The sequence below is a fragment of the Myotis lucifugus genome, unplaced genomic scaffold (genome assembly GCF_000147115.1).
Source record: "Myotis lucifugus unplaced genomic scaffold, Myoluc2.0 scaffold_26, whole genome shotgun sequence".
NCBI classification, from domain to species: domain Eukaryota; kingdom Metazoa; phylum Chordata; class Mammalia; order Chiroptera; family Vespertilionidae; genus Myotis; species Myotis lucifugus.
In genome coordinates, this window is record NW_005871074.1 from 1665158 (window position 1) to 1683672 (window position 18515).

Genomic DNA, 18515 nt, shown 5'->3' on the forward strand with positions numbered 1-18515 from the left:
GTGCTTAATAAATAGCAGGACTTATTATTTAGTAACAGTAGAGGTTCACCTTCTAAATATTCCAAAAGAATGTAAGTACTTTAACATGGAACTGTTAATGAATGAAAATTTGGGACTCATGAGCAGTAGGTGTTTTTAGATATTATATATAACACATTTTAAAATATTTATTTGAATGAAATATTTCTGTTTTGTTTTAAATTTATGCTACAGTATAGTGGTAAGTGGTAACAACTGTTCTCTCCAGGCGTACACAAAATCTTAACTATTTGAACTATTAGAATAACTTGTGATTGAGCTTTGCTTATTTGGGCTAGTTTTTAATATATTTATTAGTTTAACCATTGGTTGGGTCTTCTCCCTGGCCCCACATATCAGATGTAGTTAAGAAATGTTTGGGGTTAACAAATTATTATATCTGGATTTTACTTAAACATTGATTGTCTTTTGGGAGCCCCCATTATCTAAGCGATCTCTATAGCTACTTTCTACCCAGTACAGCATGTTCCACATTTATTCCTTAGCATTTATTATAGTGATTGAGTTTCTGTTTCTAAACATTTTTGGTAGAAAGAATTAGTGTAGAAGGCAGTTCCTTTTTTTGCAGCTTGACTGCAGGGGACCAGAGTTGCATGCATTACTATGTCTGTGAAACTTCTTGGAAGCAAGCCAGTATGTTAGGGTGAGAGATTCATATGTAAGCGGTGAGCCACTAAAAGGCTTGCACAGTATTACAACTCTTCTGAGAAGAGGAAGTGTTAGGAAATTCAGCAGTAAAGCAGCAGCAGCAACAGCAACAAGCAGCCACAGTGGAAGTAAAGATAGGGCAGGTTCACTGTTAGCGTATTGCACAGTGTGAGGCAGTGAGCACACAGCTCCCCATCCTGCTGCCAGAAGGAGGCAAACCCAAACTGTCTGTTGCAAGATTTTTCTGGTTTCGTGTTTATGATGTTAAGTCATGTGATAATACTGTACCATAAGTTGCCAACTTTGCTTTACTCTAGAGAGGATCCTTTGCTGCAGTGCTTTTCCCCCCGTTCTTTTTCTTTCTTCTTTTTTTTTTCTTGAAAAAGAAAAAAATTGTGCAATGTATGTGTATGCCTACACCATGCCGAGACGACACTTACCAGTAAATAATCTTTGTATCCCTGAGGTAAGATACTGTTTCTGCTTTCCCTGCACAGTGCTGCTGCAGCACGGAGCAGATCCAAACATTCGGAACACTGATGGGAAATCAGCCCTGGACCTGGCAGATCCTTCAGCAAAAGCTGTTCTTACAGGTAAGAAAACCGAGAGCTACCGAATTCGTTCATCTGTGGAACTACTGGCTTGATTTTAGAAAAATCTTTATGCACTGAATTTTATTTGTTTCTACTGATTAAGCTCAACAAAAATATGTGCCATTATCTCTACTTCATTATTGATTTGGTACATTAACAGTCTCATTAATTGCTATGCTTGCTCTTACAAGCAGTAAGCAATAGGATTGTTTATTCTAGTTAGAATTTCTGAGAATTATAGCATTGAGTGGTAACATATGTTACTCACTAATGTTGTAGTCATTTTTTATTGTTTAGATCATAATTTTCTTGTACCTCATCTTCTAGTTGACTCTTTTGAAGACCTTCACTATGGAGCAAACAAGGGCATTTGTATTACTTTATAAAAGTAGTTTTGATTGGAAAGACAACCTGCTGCCGTATTACTTAAATTAATAGTTAAATAAAATATGATGCTGCTTTTTCCTTGCCAGCCTGATTATATTTTTGTTGCATCTTCTCATTTTACCATGTTACCTAACTACTTTTTAAATGAGGCAATGTCCTTTTTACTTCAGATAATGAAAATTTTTGGCTTAACTATTGGTTTTATTAAGACAAATGTCAAGAACCAAAGAGGAAATGATATCTCATAATTTGTATAGAAAATAATGCTATAAGTAATATGGCATTGAGCAACTGTTTTCATTGATCTTCATTCTCAAAATGCTGCATTGGATCTATTTTTGTTTTTATTCTTAGCATCTGAGTTTTGCTGCCTTTGCCTTCTTTTACTTAACTGACCTTTGTAATTTGGAGCCTCTTAGTCACTGCAGTGCTAAGAGTATTGTTTTAGTGCTTGTGTGCAAGTAAATGACTTTTTGCTTCATTTAAATTTGCCCATATTTGAAGAAAATAAATTGTTTTGTTCACTTTTAAGTTTGGTGTCATGCTGTGCATTTTAAACAAAGATTCTGAGGTGAATGGAAAACATTTATATACAGAAAGCTTTGAAAAAATGCGGAATTCTGGTTAATTATTCTGTATAGAAGACAACTTCCCACTGTGCTAAAATTAATATAATCTCTGCTAAATCAGAGTAATATGATTTTTCTCAATTAAAAGGTTAGGTGATTGGGATACTGAATCAAGATAACATACACTAGAGAAATAAAGCTATTTTAAACCAGTGTAGATAAGAAGAAATTTAAATATAATTATAAAATTTAAATAATGAAATTAAAATATATAGCCTCAGGCTTGCTTAGGCTCTGCAGCCTTTCAGTGTCTTCTTTTAACAAAGCCCTGACAACAATCGCAGCATTGGATTGGTCTCTGACGAAAGGAGAAATATGGTTCAGAGTAATGGAGGTAGATTACAAATGCTGACCGTGACTGTCTCTATATCTGAGTGTCCTCCTTCTGACCTTTCCTTCTCTTCGGCCCTCAACACCTGTCTTCTCCATTTGTTCGATTCATTTAATGCAACACTGCTTTTCTATCCACTTATATTTTTCTAAGAGAAAGTTTTAAATATAAGTTAATTAGCAAGAAGCTACCTCCTAATTTGGAATGGATTTTAGGGGAGATCATCTTGGCTGTTAAAGTTTGGGAAAGAGCTGTGGCATAATACGTCATGGAGACTGAAGATTCCTGGGGAGCAGATACTATATATGTTAGACTTGATTTGAAAAGCATCTATCACTGCACCTTGCTTAGATAAGGACGATATTCCTTCTTCTTGGTCATAATACTGTTCATTAATTATTCTTTTCAAGAATATTTACTTTTTTTTGGAAATGACATACAACTTTTCAGTTATGATTTTAAAAAACATTCTAGAACATTCTGGTAATAGTAATTAACTTTGTGGAAAATATAAGCTATTGATATTTACACATTCATGTTATATAATGTAGTGAAATAACACTTAAGTGAAATGTATTTCCAAATGTATCTCTGCCCATGCAGGTTCTCTTCTAAGCAATTCTTTGGAATTATAGTGAAAGTACTATTTCTGAAGTTAAATTTAAAAGATTAAGCATTGATAAAAGGGAATCTTTTGAAAGGAATGACTTAGAGTTATTAGAGACTAGAGGCCCGCTGCACAAAATTCGTGCAAGGGGCTCAGCCCCCGCCACTGCGGCTTCATCCGGAAGGTCCTCTGGTCTAATTAGCATATTATGCTTTTATTGTTATAGATTATTCTGGATGATGTGTCATTATTTTTATGGCAGATGGAATTGTGGCACCATTACTTACCTTATGAGTGAAGTTTCTATTCTTAATAGTTACATGAATATTCTTAAAAGGCATTAAGTATTCTTCTGCAACATGAATTTATGATGACTTTATAATATCCTTCTATGAATATATTTTAGCTTATTTTTAGCCAATCCTGTAGTGTTTACCATTTAGGTAGGTTGCTTGCTTCCTTGAGAATTTGTCACTTTATCAATTCCATAGGAATTGTACTTCTTTTCCATATTCAGTCTTAGCATCTACAAACATGTTATATCTCTCCATTCCTGGCTGGCGTGTGTAGGATTTGGAGAAGGAGGAGCTTCCTTTTTACGGACTGTAATGCTTCGTGGTATTATTTTGGGAGAGCCACACTGAAGATAAATGTGGTTGACAAAGGGAATGCTTATTGAAGAGAGTAAAGATGTAGAGGTGTTTGTTAATCATGTGAGGAGGATTTCTGGGGGGCACAGTGGGAAGTTGGATCAGGAGAAGAAGTGACAATAGATTGAGCCTGAGAGTTTGAGAAAGGATAGATGACCAAAGCAGAACCAAGGATGACAGGGATGTAAAGTGGGTGAGTGTAGATGATCACAGGGTTGCCATGATAATTGGTCCCAGCAGTTTCCTAGTAGAATTGGGGGTACAGGAGTAGGGAAGAAAGATATATTTGCACCAAGCAAATATAAGAATAAGTTTGTAAGAATAAGCTTAATCTGGATTCATTGCAGCTCTGAGGAAATCCTAATCTATGATTGATTGGCAGGCTCCCAGTCTTTCCAGGAAAAATCAGCTGTGGCTCAGGCTAGAGGCACTATTGAGGGGTCAGTATGTGCTTGCTGAGCCTGGTGTGTTAAATCAACAAACTATATCTGGAATCCTACCTCTTTTTTTCTTCTCCAGTGATTCCTATTGCTTTCAGGTAACACCAAAGCCTTCAACATGATCAGTGAGGACTTAGGTGATCTGGACCCTGCCATTATAGGTTTGATTACTAGGTTTTGCTCAAGCCTAGTTTACTTTTTTATTTCTTACACGTTGCATGTAACCTGGCAGTAATTTTGGTCTACCATGCTTTCAAATTCCCAGTCCCACCATTTCTTACCAGCCTCATTGCTTCAGCCCTTTACACACCTTCATCATTTTTCTTTCATGACAGCAGTAGTCTCATAATGGATCTCTGTGTCTCCACTTATACTTCATTCAGCTCTTACTATAGCTGGAGTGGTCTTTCTAAAGCATAATCTGCCCTCTGATTAGAAAACACTGTAATATATTCTCATTACCCCCAAATAAAATCTGAACTCTAACCATAGCCTACCATAATATGGCGCCTGCCTTACATACCAATGATCTTGTCTTCTGTATTAGTCCTTGATCTCTTTGCTTCAGCTACAGCTGGATGAATGCTGTTGCTCAAACAGATGAAGCCTTTTTCTGTGTCTAGATTAACACATGCTATTTACCGAAACTGGAACACTGCCCCAGAATTTAACGTGATTCATCTGTTAAATCTCCACTCAAAGATTTACTCCTCAGACAGGGCATCTTATCCTCCATCCCATTAGTTTACTTTATTTTCTTCATGGGTTTATTGATATCTGAAGTTGCATCTTTTTTGTAAGCTATTGTTTGTTTACCCCAGTAGATCGAAAGCTTTATAAGGATTTGGACTTTTATCTGTCTTGCTTACTTTATTGTGCCCAGGACTTAGACAAGTACACAAAATGATTAAGTAAACAAATACATCTCGGGTCTGATTACTGGTAACAAGGCAGCATATTTTCTAAGTCCTACAAATACTCAGCTCATGTCATATTGTAGTAGTCTATTAAATTTTCTACTTTCCAAAAATTGTTTTGAATTGCTGATAGTCATGTATACCTCTTGAAACAGTGTGTTAAAAATATTTTTTAATTGGTATGATGGGTGAGGTATGTACTGAGCCTTTTATCAACAGATTTCTTGGATGGCTCCTTTGATTGAGAACATTTCAATTCTCAAAGGATCAAATTTTGTGCAGCTGTCACATCAGACTTCCTGATGTCTGACCAGGGCCTATTTTTTACTCTTTTCTTTTGTTATTAATGCATTGTTTTGCACAATAGCTATACTACAATGTAGCATATTTCATATCGTGTATAGTGTAGTTTTACTATTAGCCTACATGATTAAACACAGATTTCTCATGTTCTTAATTTTAACTTTAGAAATTATTGTTTATCAGTTATTAGGAAGCCTAAAATTACAGCATTCTTCCTAGAAAAGAAAGCGTAAGAGGTAATACCTTAGTTTTCAAGAAAAGCTGTACATCCATCCATCTCAGTTTTATCAGGGGAAAATTATTGTTATATTAGCATGAATTTCCTTTTAAAAATTCCCTTTAGTACTAGGCAAGAAAGTTAAAACTTGTCATTGCAATAAAATAGTGTGAATACCCATTTTAAAGATAGATTGTAAATGTTAATCCCCTAACTGTTAAAATTTTATTAATGGTTTGATCTGTCTATAATTTTGGACATGAATAGAAAAATTTAAGGTTTTATTATCAAAAGTTATTGATACACTTTTTGAAACCTTAAAAATATGAAAATAATTTAGAAGAGGAATAAAAAACTAGTACCTTTTTAAAAGACTATATAGGACTAGGTCACATTAAATTAGCACCTATTTAATTTGTTTAGTAGTTGTATTTGTGGGTGGGTGTGTGTTTGTGTTTATTTCTATTGATTTCAGAGAGGGAGAGAGAGAGAGAGAGATAGAAACATCTATAATAATAAAAGCGTAATATGCTAATGAGACTGGACAGCCAAATGACCCTCCGGATGTCATTCCAGATGAAGCTGAGGGGTGGGGGCTGAGGCAGAGGTGGTTAGGGGTGATCAGGCAGGCAGGCAGAGTGGTTAGGGGTGACCAGGCAGGCAGAGTGGTTAGGTGTGATCAGGCAGGCAGGCAGAGTGGTTAGGGGTGATCAGGCAGGCAGGCAGGCGAGCGGTTAGGAGCCAGCTGTTCCGGATTGCGATAGATATAGATCACATTTTTTACCTACTCATTCATTGAGAAGGATGTCGTATAGCTCATATTTAAAAAATTGGACTGATCCATAAACTCGGAGCTTAAACCCAATCCAATATAATGTCTCACTCGTTTCTTAGCTTAAAGATTGTTCTTTAAAAAAACTTAACTCATTAATAATACCTGCATGATTTATCATCATATTATCATAATAAAATTAACTAATTGGGTAATAAATTGATTTATCCAACTTTATAAATGCTATTCGTAAATCTTTACTCTCTAGTCAGTAGGCTTGAATAACATTCATTTCAAACATTAATATTTAGAATCTATAAGGAAAGATGTAATATTCAAAATGTTTGAACTATTTATTGGTAAAAGGCAGCTCAAATAATGTAAGTCTTACACAAATTACAGGCAGTTAATGGAGTGGGAGGGAATAGAAACACTTTCTGTTTAGATAACCCAGCACTCTAATATTTCAAGCTCCTCCCATCAACCTTTTTATGTAATTAAAGCCAGTAGGCTTACATCATTAAAACCAGCATGGTTTTTCAACTCATCAAAAATGACATATTTGTGAAGCATAATAACTTATTAGTGTATACCTGAGAGCACTGGTCATTTTTCCCAAAAACTAGCAACTTTATAGCATATTCATTGCAGTTTGTTTTAGAGTATACCTTTTGGTTATAATTTTAACTCTAGAAGTACATTAATGTTTTACATATTTAAAAAAAAAACCCCACAAAATTAAATCAAGGATAGGGGGAAAGCCCTAAAATTTGAATGCAGACAGAAACAAATGAACCATCTGCATTTAGAATAAATATACTTTCCACGAAGACCAAAAACTGAAGGTTACTTTTCCCCAGCTGGAGCTGAAACACCAAAGACATCTCAGCAGAGCAGTGGAACAGATTAGCATAGAGTAGCACTGAGCTGGGCAGAGTGGAGTGGAGCTGCCTAGCTTAATGGGATACTACTCGGCTGTAACAGAAGGAAATCTTACCCTTTGCAACAGCTTAGATGGACCTGGAGAGTATTATGCTGAATGAAATAAGCAGCCAGAGAAAGACAAACACCATATGATTTCACTTATATGTGGAATCTAATGAACAAAATAAACTAACACACAAAATAGGAACAGACTCATAGATACAGAGAACAGACTGACAGCAGTCAGAGGGAAGCGGGGAGAGGGCTAGGTGCAAAAGGTGAAAGGGTTAAGCAAAAAAACCCCAAAAAAACCCAAAACCTCATAGACAGACTATTACCAGAGGGAAAGAGGGATGGGGGAGGTAGGAGAGGGTAAAAGGGGGATAGATGTTGATGGAAAATGTGACTTGGGGTGGTAAACACACAATACAATATGCAGATGATATATTATAGAATTGTGCCTCTGAAACCTATGTAATTTTAAAAACCAATGTCATCCCCAATAAATTCAATTAAAAAAAAAAAAGAGGGGCCTAGCTTGGGAGGGGACCAAGTGGAGTGGATGAAGTAGAGCGGAGCTGGCTGGCTGAAGAGGGGCCTGGGCCTCAGGGCCATGCTGTTTTCATAGCAGCTCCATAGTGTTATCTAGCTGTTCCACAGCAGTGCTGTTCTCACAGCCATACTGTATTATCCTCGAGCTCTTTGTACTAAACTTTCCTTCTTCACTGCCCCCAAATTGGTGACTCCTGTTGGCATTTGAATTGGCGCCAGTGACCCTTGGTTGACATTCCATATGCCCCAGTGGTGCTCTGAAGCGACCACCCGATCTGAAACCAACTCGCCTGGTTCCTGATTCTGTTCTCAAGTTGTCTTCCTGGTGGCTCCTAAGGATCTTGGGAACTGTACATTATGATTAATTGACTTAAACTTGAGACTAATTGAATCTTTACAATAATACCCTGTTGGTTAGAGATTATTATCTCTGAAGTTCAGAGAGGTTAAATGTCGCTTTTGAGGTCAGACAGACAGCCTTTGAATGGGAAAGCTTGGAGTGAAGCCCAATCAGCTAATGCTAGTGTCTATCCTCCCTCTGGATAAGCCTGCTTTTCAGCCTCACACAAGCCCTCACGATTTGTAGATGCAAAGGGTGCCACAGGCCAGCGCTCTATCCACTGAGCCAAACCAGCCAGGGCCATATCAGACCAATTTATAAATTCTTTATTTTTTTAAGGATATAGCAGACATTTATTTGTTTCAAGAAATGAAAGAATTGGCCCACTTCAGAAAAGTTAAGTTTCCCCATCTTAAAATGGGTAGGTGGATCATAATGTTGGAGATCCATTCCAGTCTGTATGCATAAGTTCCATGAATGCCTAGAGCAGCGGTTCTCAACCTGTGGGTCGCGACCCCTTTGGCGGTCGAACGACCCTTTAACAGGGGTCGCCTAAGACCGTCCTGCATATCAGATATTTACATTATGATTCATAACAGTAGCAACATTACAGTTATGAAGTAGCAACGAAAATAATTTTATGGTTGAGTCACAACATGAGGAACTGTATTTAAAGGGCCAGAAGGTTGAGAACCACTGGGCTAGAGTGTTCCTCTAAGACCTGGGAGAGCTGCAGAATGGGGGAGGGACAAGGGAACAGATCTCTGGATTATCCCCCTCCCCCAAATAGCTCTAAATCAGCTCCATCTTGATTTTTGAGATGATCTAGACCCCTTTGTATTTCTGGTGGGCGGAGGCATGTCCTTGGCCCCCTGGGCTGCTCTGGTCCTTCTCCTTTTGATCTCCCTGAGTGGTCCCTGGGATCTTAGGATTGACTTGTCTTCCCACTTCCCACCAGAATGAGAGGGCCTTTTGGTGGGAGTGTTCTAAGGGCTTCAGCCTAGCGTTGGGAGACTCTCTGGCCTCCATTCTGTTCACTCATATTTTCTTACTCTGCCAGACTGAGATGAAGGGTTCAGCCCCTGGACCTTCCAAGGTCTCTGTAACAGGCCTGTTGATCATCTCCCCTCCTGCAACCATACTCACATTGTCTTTGGGTGTTACTGCTGCTGCTCCTGGTCAGGCCCTGCCGGTACCGGGGTTAGGAAAAATAATGTGTCCCTAAGCATAGAGTATTTGCATGAAGCAGGTTGTTGGACTCCTTCCCCATCAGCATAAGCAAGAGAGGTGGCCCCAGATACCTCAGCGACTATGGAAAGGCTTCTCACGTTGAGCAGGTCTTGGCCACCTTCTCCATGGAGCTCCATGGCCTGTGTCAATAGAAGAAACAGGGAAGTAAAGAAGAAAATAAAGTGAGACTAGAAAGGGCTGTCATCTGTCTTTAAGAGCTTAGCATTAGAATAGAAGAACCTTTGAAGTCACCAAGTCTAGAAATCCCCCTATGGCACCCCACAAGAATCACTGAGGTTTTGCCTGGACAGCTGCAGTGCCAGGGAGAGCACTAGTGCAATTCACCAGTGAACATCCTCACACTTTTACTTTATACACTTGTCTTAGCATCTCTACAAAACAGATTCCTAAAGGAAGACTGCTGGGCAAAAATTATGTCCATCTTACCTTCTGAGAGCTACTAACAAATTGTGCACCAGTGTGCAAAGCATGCTCCAATGCCACAGATTTATACAAAAGTCAGTTTATGGCTGAAATAAAGTAAGGGCTTTCTCAGAGTTAAAAATGCCCTACAGCAGATCAGACTGCCTGAGTCCACTGTAGTATGTAAGTGTTCCAGAACAGATTGGACACTAGGATGCTGTTGACAGCATTACAACATCAGGTATATAGTTAGAGGAGCTGACATCTAAGGGACCTCGGATATTCAGAAGCACACAGGGCCTCCCCAGTGTGACAAGGCCTTCACATAGTGGCTCTTCTGGCCTGAGCCCTTCCACATGAGTGTTTATCCAGGCAGCCTAGGAGAGCAGCCCGAGAGCCTTCAGTTGCTCTCCTGAAGCACTCGGGCCCTCCCACAGTCTCTGCAAAACCTTACTGCTGGGCTCTTCCTGTCCTCTGCCTCCAGCACAGGTATGTCCATCATGTCCCAAGCTGGTATGGCGTGGTTGCCACTGTAAACCTCCGCTGGCAGCCTCAGGAAGAACACCAGGTCATCCCAGTGTGCAAACACATCTTCTTTTGCATCTGAAGGGGGGGCATAATTGTAGGTAAAAAGAGTGCCAGTGCCGAGCTTCAAGTGGAGCTATTTTTTCTCATGACTGTAGATGGACAACATTATAATCTTCAAAGGAAGCAGCCTGGTCAGCTCCAAGCTCGTTGCTGACTTGAGTCTCCTTCCCTGGGTGTGCCGGTCATATTTGGCACCGACTGCACTGCTGCCAGCCTGCCAGCAGCATGACGTCAGGTATTGTGAGGTCGGGGCTGGTGTACACGATGCCCACAGTGACCATTTGCACACAGTCGATCACTTCTCCTCTTTTACTGATCTGGATGAAATCGCTCTCAAACATGGGAATGCATGTGAACATGGCGAACTCGCCTTGCACAGCTGCTGCTGCAGCTTGCCCATGGAGCCACGGAACATGTATAGCACGTGGCTGCTCTGGGCGCTGCCCTGCCATAGCATCGTGTTGCTGCTCATCTGTCCTTCATGAAGACTGCTGCTTGTCCTCTCCAGAACCTCTGCCTCAGCGTGAACTGCAACCCCTCCTGAGCTGCCTTTAAGCCTGAACTGTCCATTGTGACCTGCCGTCAGCTGCCCCACATAGCACTGTGTCCTCATCCTCATAGTCCCCCCGCCGCCCCAGAAGAGACACCATCCTCCTGCAAGCAGCCACCCCACAAAGGGGCAGGGAGTACCAAATTATTTTATGTGAAACACAAGTATGTTTCTTCAGGCCACTTGTGTTCACGTAGCTACCACAGGCAATGAATGTAAATGATTAGCAGTCCCAGGAAAACTATCTTTATTAATCTATGAAGGTGATACTAATAGGTGACAGATAATTAAGGCTTTATAAGAATTGAATGTGTTTTTGAGCTTTTGCTTAATAGTTATCATAGAATTTCTGTGAAATATTAACTTCAGTCACCAAACTTGAATTTAAGAATATACATAAGGGATTAACCGGGAAAGCATTCCTAAGAATCTCCTTATCAAGCCTGCACTTAGTTGTAGATTTCTATAAACTGCTTTCTTAGAATTTCAGTTATTGGGCTTCTTCATTCATTTCTGGAAATACTGTTTGCTATTTGTATCCTATAAGGAATTAACATATTAACACCATCTTAAGGACATTGTTATAACTGTTAACCTCCTTGTTTTCTATCTTGTTCTCCTGGGCATTAAATTTGTTGATTGTTTTGAAACAAATGATATCTATACCCCTTTTGTTCCTTTCCTTTACTCAAGAACACAAAAAGCTGGACGTTCCGATTTGAGAAAGCATATATTCACGTCATTTTATGAGAATGCATTACCTTAATGGGCATTAGGTGGGTACTAACTAGTTTTCCCAGGAAGCTTTTTAACCAGACTAGCCTTCTGATTGTGCATCTGACTGTGATAGGGAGGTGACCAGTATTTTCTCAGGGAAAGAGTGAAGCTTACCTAGAGAGTCCGTAATTTTGAGCATCTTAACATTGTACATTTGAGCACATCCTCCTACAGTCTTAGAAATGCTAGACTGTTTGAATGTGGACATTGAAAGTCTTCTGAATTGATGGCCTGACTGGGCATGGAGAAACATACAGTGAGTCATATGCTCAAGTCTTTTTGAATGAAAATGAAAAATGTTTAATTATCTGAACTGACTGAATATTTTCTTATGTGTGGGAATTTTTTTTTTTTTTTAGTTTTTAGAAGATTAATTAGACAGGAAATCGGTGCTAGATAAGAAGTGCTTTACAAATAGGCCGCCTATTGATTTGTAGATGATCAGAACTGTATTTTTGCCAGTTTGTATCATTTTTTTTTCTTTCTGAAGAGGAATAGCATTCTGTGTATCAGTTTTTATTTATGTTCTTTCCCTCTGGTTTTTTTCTTTGGGTGGAAAAATTCATTGTTCTTTATAATTCTGGTTTTATGTGTTGGGCTTCAGTGTTTGGAAATAGGCCCCAGGTGGGTGAAAAAGAGTCTTTTTTCTCTATTGATGTTCTAAGCTTTCCATATGTTGTTTTTTTATTATTCTATTACCCTCCATTGCACTGAAAGTGAATGATATATTGCTTATGACAGGACATAAAAATGACTCTTGTTTTAAGAAGTTATTAGAATGCCAGTGGCAATAATAGACAGACATGGGAGAATATCCTTTTCTCCAGAAGAGCAACAAATTTTGTGAACTTGTTTGCAAAATAAGTCTTCTTTCATTTTTAAAACCTAATAAGGGAACATAAAATAACTACTTGCTCATACTCTTTGTAAAACAAAAACATACCAAGTAGAAATATTAATGAGGATTTATAAAAGAGAAGGCTAGCTAGGAATACAGAAGGGAAAGAAAATTAAAAATGGAAGCATTAATTAAATGCTTTATGCTTAGTACTACTATGCCAAAATTTGTGATTTTGCTTATTCCTTTCTCTTAAGGATATATATTTATATATGTTCATCTTGATATTTTATTTATATTTTATCCTCACCCAAGGATGTTTATTGATTTTTAGAGAGAGGAAGGAAAAGAGAAACATCAGTGTGAGAGAGAAACATTGATTGGTTGCCTCCCATACGCATGCCGACCTGGGATTGAACCTGAAACCTGGGTATGTTTCCTAGAATCAAGCCCCCAACCTTTTGGTGTATAGGGACAATGCTCCAACCAACTGAGCCACCAGTCCAGGGCTTTTATTTCTTAACAAGAGGCCCGGTGCACGAATTCATGCACAGATGTGATCCCTTGGCTGGCGATCGGGGCCGGTGGGCCAGGGGGAGGGACCGTGGGAGGTTGGCTGGTGTGGGAGGTTGGCTGTGGGAGTGCACTGACCACCAGGGGGCAGCTCCAGCATTGAGTGTCTGCCCCCTGGTGGTCAATACGCGACATAGCGACTGGTCATTCAATTGACTGGTCATAACGGTCGCTAAAGCTTTTATATGTATAGACTAGAGGCCCGGTGCACAAATTCGTGCACGGATGGGGTCCCTTGGGGTGGCCTGCAGAGATCGGGCCGCAGCTCGCGCCCCCAGCCTCTCAGTCCCAGCTCACGCCCCCAGCCTCGCATCCCTGCAGCCCCATCTGGCACCCCACCTTGGCCTGGTGCCACCCCCTCACCATCCTGCCTGTGGATTGATTGATCAGGGCTGGGCCCCCCACCGCCACCGCTGGTCGCCATCTGCGGGGCGATTGTGCCCCTCTTCGCACCCACCTTGACCTGGCATCACCCACTCACCTGCTCCACCATCTCGCCGCTATCCCGCTTTCATTGGGGCCCATCGGGGCTGGCAGCACCTCCACTGCCGCCAACACCCACCATGTTCCGCGCTGCCCCCTGGTGGTCAGTGCACATCATAGTGAGCAGTCGAACTCCCAGTTGAACAACTGCCTGAGGGGGCAATTTGCATATTAGGCTTTTATTATATAGGATTAGGGAACATCTGACAGCTTAAAGGACTAGTGCTTCATAGAAAGTTCTTTGATCCTTTTATATTTCCTTATATTGACCTTACTCACAGTTCTCATGTGAGTGCTACTTACTCTCTCCATTATTTAAATCAGTGGTGGGGAACCTTTTTTCTGCCAAGACCATTTTGATATTTATGACATCTGTGAGCCATACAAAATTATCAACTTAAAAATTAGCCTGCTATATTTGGTCAAACATTTCATTAAATCCCCCCTAATGCCTTGGTAGGGCCAGACCAAATGATTTCACAGGCCTTATACAGCCTGTGGGCCGGACATTCCCCACCCCTGATTTAAAGTATGGTTTGGGCCAAATGCCATGCTTAAATATTGTTGGTGAATTATAGCAGGTTTTAGACCTAAAGATCTACTAATCTCTTGGAGAAGAAAATAGCCATGGTCATACAGCCATGTCCATGTCTCAACATATATACACACACATACATTTTACATGATTACTTTTTTTTTCAGAAGGAAGAAATGGTACTGAATGTTATTGAATGGTAGCTTACACATTTTGTTTCTGAAAGAAGAGAATGGAAAAGAGCATTCCAAATATTTTTTCACTTTAGGTCCTTATGTGATACTTTTCAGAGAAAAAAGGTTAAAGTTGAGATTATTTTTTTAATTGATTGATTGATTTTAGAGACAGACATCAATTTGTTTTTCTACTTATTTATTCGTTCATTGGTTGACTCTTGTATGTGCCCTGACCAGGGGATTGAAACTGAAACCTTGGCGTATCAAGAGGACGCTCTAACCAACTAAGCTACCTAGCCAGGGCTGAGATTATATTTTTAAACATGAGTTGGCCGAAGTATGAAGGTAAAGATAGTTCTAAGAAATATTTGAAAATGTGAAGTAGGAAATTCTTTTAAATGTGCTACAAGCTATGGGCGCAGAAAGATTAGTATATTATTTGGAATGACAAAAAGTAGGAAGATGATGTACAGAAAGCCCCAAGGAGAAATGAATGGATATCTATTGTAAAATTGGTGCCCAGTGTACAGGGCTAAAGAGCACTTAAGATAATGAATGATTGTAAAATTTTCTGTAAACTTAATTGAAAGAGATGGAAATGGGGTGGGGCTGTCCTAAAATTTTAGTCAGAGAGAACAAAGTGAGTGAAGTCCTTAGAAAGCTACATAGACTGAAGAAAGACTTAAGTTTGCAAAATGGCTGCTTTCTAACAGTTAACTTTCTTCCTATGAAGCTGGTTGAAAATGTTGCTAGATTTTTATCATCACACTTTACAAACAGGTTTGCTATTGTCCATAATGTTATATAATAAAGTCTGAATGTTCTGTGTTATTTAAAGAAAACCAGAATGCTACCTTATCAATTCTTGAAGTTTAAAATTCAGGAACATTAATTTAGTCTTTTAAATAGACCTATCTTTAATTGGTCTAAAAAGCAATTAAGCTTTCCAAATTGTAAGTTGCTCATATACAGGAAAATAGGCTATCGACAATTTTTATTGGTAGGATGTAAGAGCACCTTTCTTTTGATTTTTGACCAATCATTTCTCCATTGTCTAAAAACACACACAAAAAAACCACATTTTTTAATTGGAATGATGAATTATATATGATCACTTTAAAATACATTACATAGTTGATTTTCTTTTCTTTCCATTATATAATCTTGTTCATTTAGTCCTTTACTTGTATGACTTTCCTGGGTGTTTTTCAATGAAAGACCTTATATTTTTTTTATTATGTAGGAGAATATAACGTACTTACTATGTTTTATGTGTTTAATGCAGTTCAATAACTTTTGTATTTATCTCTGATTTAATTAAATGGATTAAGTAACCACTGAGGGTATTCCTCAGAAAATGCCGGAAGCCGGTCCATCCTTGCTGCTTGACACAGTCGCTGCAGGAAAGAAACATCTGCACAGCATATGTTTCAAGGGACCTGGCGTATATAGCATACTGTTCTTAATATGTTTGCTCCCCTTAGCGCTATGTGTTTTAACCAAGGTCACCTCTCCGAGAAAGGTTGTTTCCCCAGGTAGGGATTTTTCCCTGAAGTTAGGGAGGGGATAAAACCCCTAAACTAAGTGCCAGGCGGGTAGTTAATCACTTTAACTACAAACAATCACACTTAAGCTACATAATCTTTACTCCCTGCAATGGAGATAAGAAACGCCCTAACCTTTGCAATAGAAATTGACAGGATAGAAATTGACAGGATTAAAATCAACTGGTATAAATACAGATGTAACAAGACAATAAACACCAGAACTTGGCTGGAGATCCTGGCTAGGCTGCTGATCAATTGAACGCTGTCTCCGTCCACACCTTGGGGAACCCCTGGACCTGCTGGGGTTGGACCCCAACAAGAAACTACCTGGAGTTCTTAGTATCATAGTTAGGGGATTTTGGTTTTTGTTGTGAGGGTATTACAGTGAGGAGTGAGTTGAAGGAGTGTGCAGAAGCAAAAGGACTTATTTTGAGTACTTGCAGCCCTATACTTAGTATCTTTCATTCATTTTATTTTTTAATAAAAATGTATTTTTGTTGATTTCAGAGAGGAAGGGAGAGGGAGAGAGGGAGAGAGAAACATCAGTGATGAGAGAGAATCATGTATTGGCTGCCTCCAGCACATCCCACACTGGAGATCGAGCCGGCAACCTGGGCATGTGCTCTGACTGGTAATTGATCCTCCTGGTTCATAGGTTGATGCTCAACCACTGAGCCACACTGGCCAGGCCTCATTTTCCTTTAAGACACTCATCTCTAAATGTCTTCCAGTAAATTGTATACTAGTAAAGCTGGATGTCTCAACACAATCAGGAAAGTTTAGGAGCAGTGGGAGATGTGCTTTTATTTATTCACCAAAGTGTAATTGTAGAAGGGCATCATGGACAAGTACTTACTTATACAGGAATATATCAAAAGGTCTCTCAAGTAATTGTGATATTTTTACATTGTGACCATACTAACGTTAGGTTTATCATTAAATACAAGGCTACACTATTTGAGTTATTTTTTTTGGAGAATTGTTTACCCGTTAGCATTTTCAGTTAGACTATAATAGTAGAAAGTAAGTAAATTAGTATCTGGTTGGATCCATTAGATTCAAGAATCTGTTTTTGGTTATTAGATGGCAATGATTAAGTGCTCCAAACAGGTTCATCTTTTTTTTTTTTTTAAATTAAATCTTTATTGTTCTGATTACATTTGTTCCTCTTTTTTTGCCATAACTCCCCTTCTCCCAGTTCCCGCCCCACCCTCCGCCGTCACTCCCCACCCACTGTCCTCATCCATAGGTGCACGATTTTTGTCCATTCTCTTCCCGAATCTCCCATTCCCCTCCCCCCCCCCCCAAGAATAGTCAGTCCATTCCCCTGCTATATCGCTGATTCATTGTAATCACCAGTTCATTCTGTACATCAGATTATTTATTCACTTGATTCTTAGATTCACTTGTTGATAGATGCATGTTTGTTGTTCACAATTTGTATCTTTACCTTTTTCTTCTTCCTCTTCTTAAAGGAAACCTTTCAGCATTTCGTATAATACTGGTTTAGTGGTGATGAAGTCCTTTAGCTTTTCCTTATCTGTGAAGCTCTTTATCTGACCTTCAATTCTGAATGATAGCTTTGCTGGATAAAGTACTCTTGGTTGTAGGTTCTTGGTATTCAGTACTTTGAATATTTCTTGCCATTCCCTTCTGGCCTGCAAAGTTTCTGTTGAGAAATCAGCTGACAGTCGTATGGGTATTCCCTTGTAGGTAATTGAGTCTCTTTCTCTTGCTGCTTTTAAGATTCTCTCTTTGTCTTTTGCTCTTGGTATTTTAATGATGATGTGTCTTGGTGTGGTCCTCTTTGGATTCCTTTTGTTTGGGGTTCTCCGTGCTTCTTGGACCTGTAAGTCCATTTCTTTCACCAGGTGGGGGAAGTTTTCTGCCATTATTTCTTCAAATAGGTTTTCAATATCTTGCTGTCTCTCATCTTCTGGCACCCCTATTATTCTGATATTAGTGCGCTTGAAGCTGTCCCAGAGGCTCCTTACACTGTCTTCACACTTTCGGATTCTTTTTTCATTTTGCTTTTCCAGTTGGGTGTTTTTTGTCGAATCTTTGGTTTGATTCTTGTGCTCCTCTGGTCTGCTATTGGGTATAATATTCTTTATTTCAGTCCGTGTATGCTTACTTTCTAATTTCTTTATCGTAGCATCGAGGGTCTCATTAGTTTTCGTGAGGCTCTGCTCAAGTTTATAGCAAGCCCTCAAAATTGCGATTCTTAGCTCCATATCCTCCATTTCTGTCATGTTTTTTTGTCTCCGCATCTTTTATGCTTTCTTGGTGCACCCCCTTGTGGTCTTTGTGCGCAGTCTTGTTCTAGCCAAGCCTTAATTGTTGTAGTTAACACTAGAGGGATTTGACCACCAGGCCGACTGGCTGTAGGAATCAGCTGTGTGGAAACGTCTGTCTTCTGGGAGCGCTAATCCAGCCTTTGCCTGAG

The 18515-nt window shown here is 39.4% G+C and overlaps 1 protein-coding gene and 1 pseudogene across 1 annotated transcript in view; one reads left to right on the plus strand and one right to left on the minus strand.

Moving 5' to 3' along the window:
- Positions 1 to 18515, plus strand: part of TNKS (tankyrase) — a 147165-nt gene that overhangs the window by 38169 nt on the left and 90481 nt on the right. The window contains 2 exon segments of the mRNA XM_006086172.3: positions 674 to 682; positions 1185 to 1280. Of these exon segments, the coding sequence (XP_006086234.1) occupies positions 674 to 682; positions 1185 to 1280 (105 nt within the window).
- LOC111825435 lies at positions 9564 to 11710 on the minus strand (annotated as a pseudogene).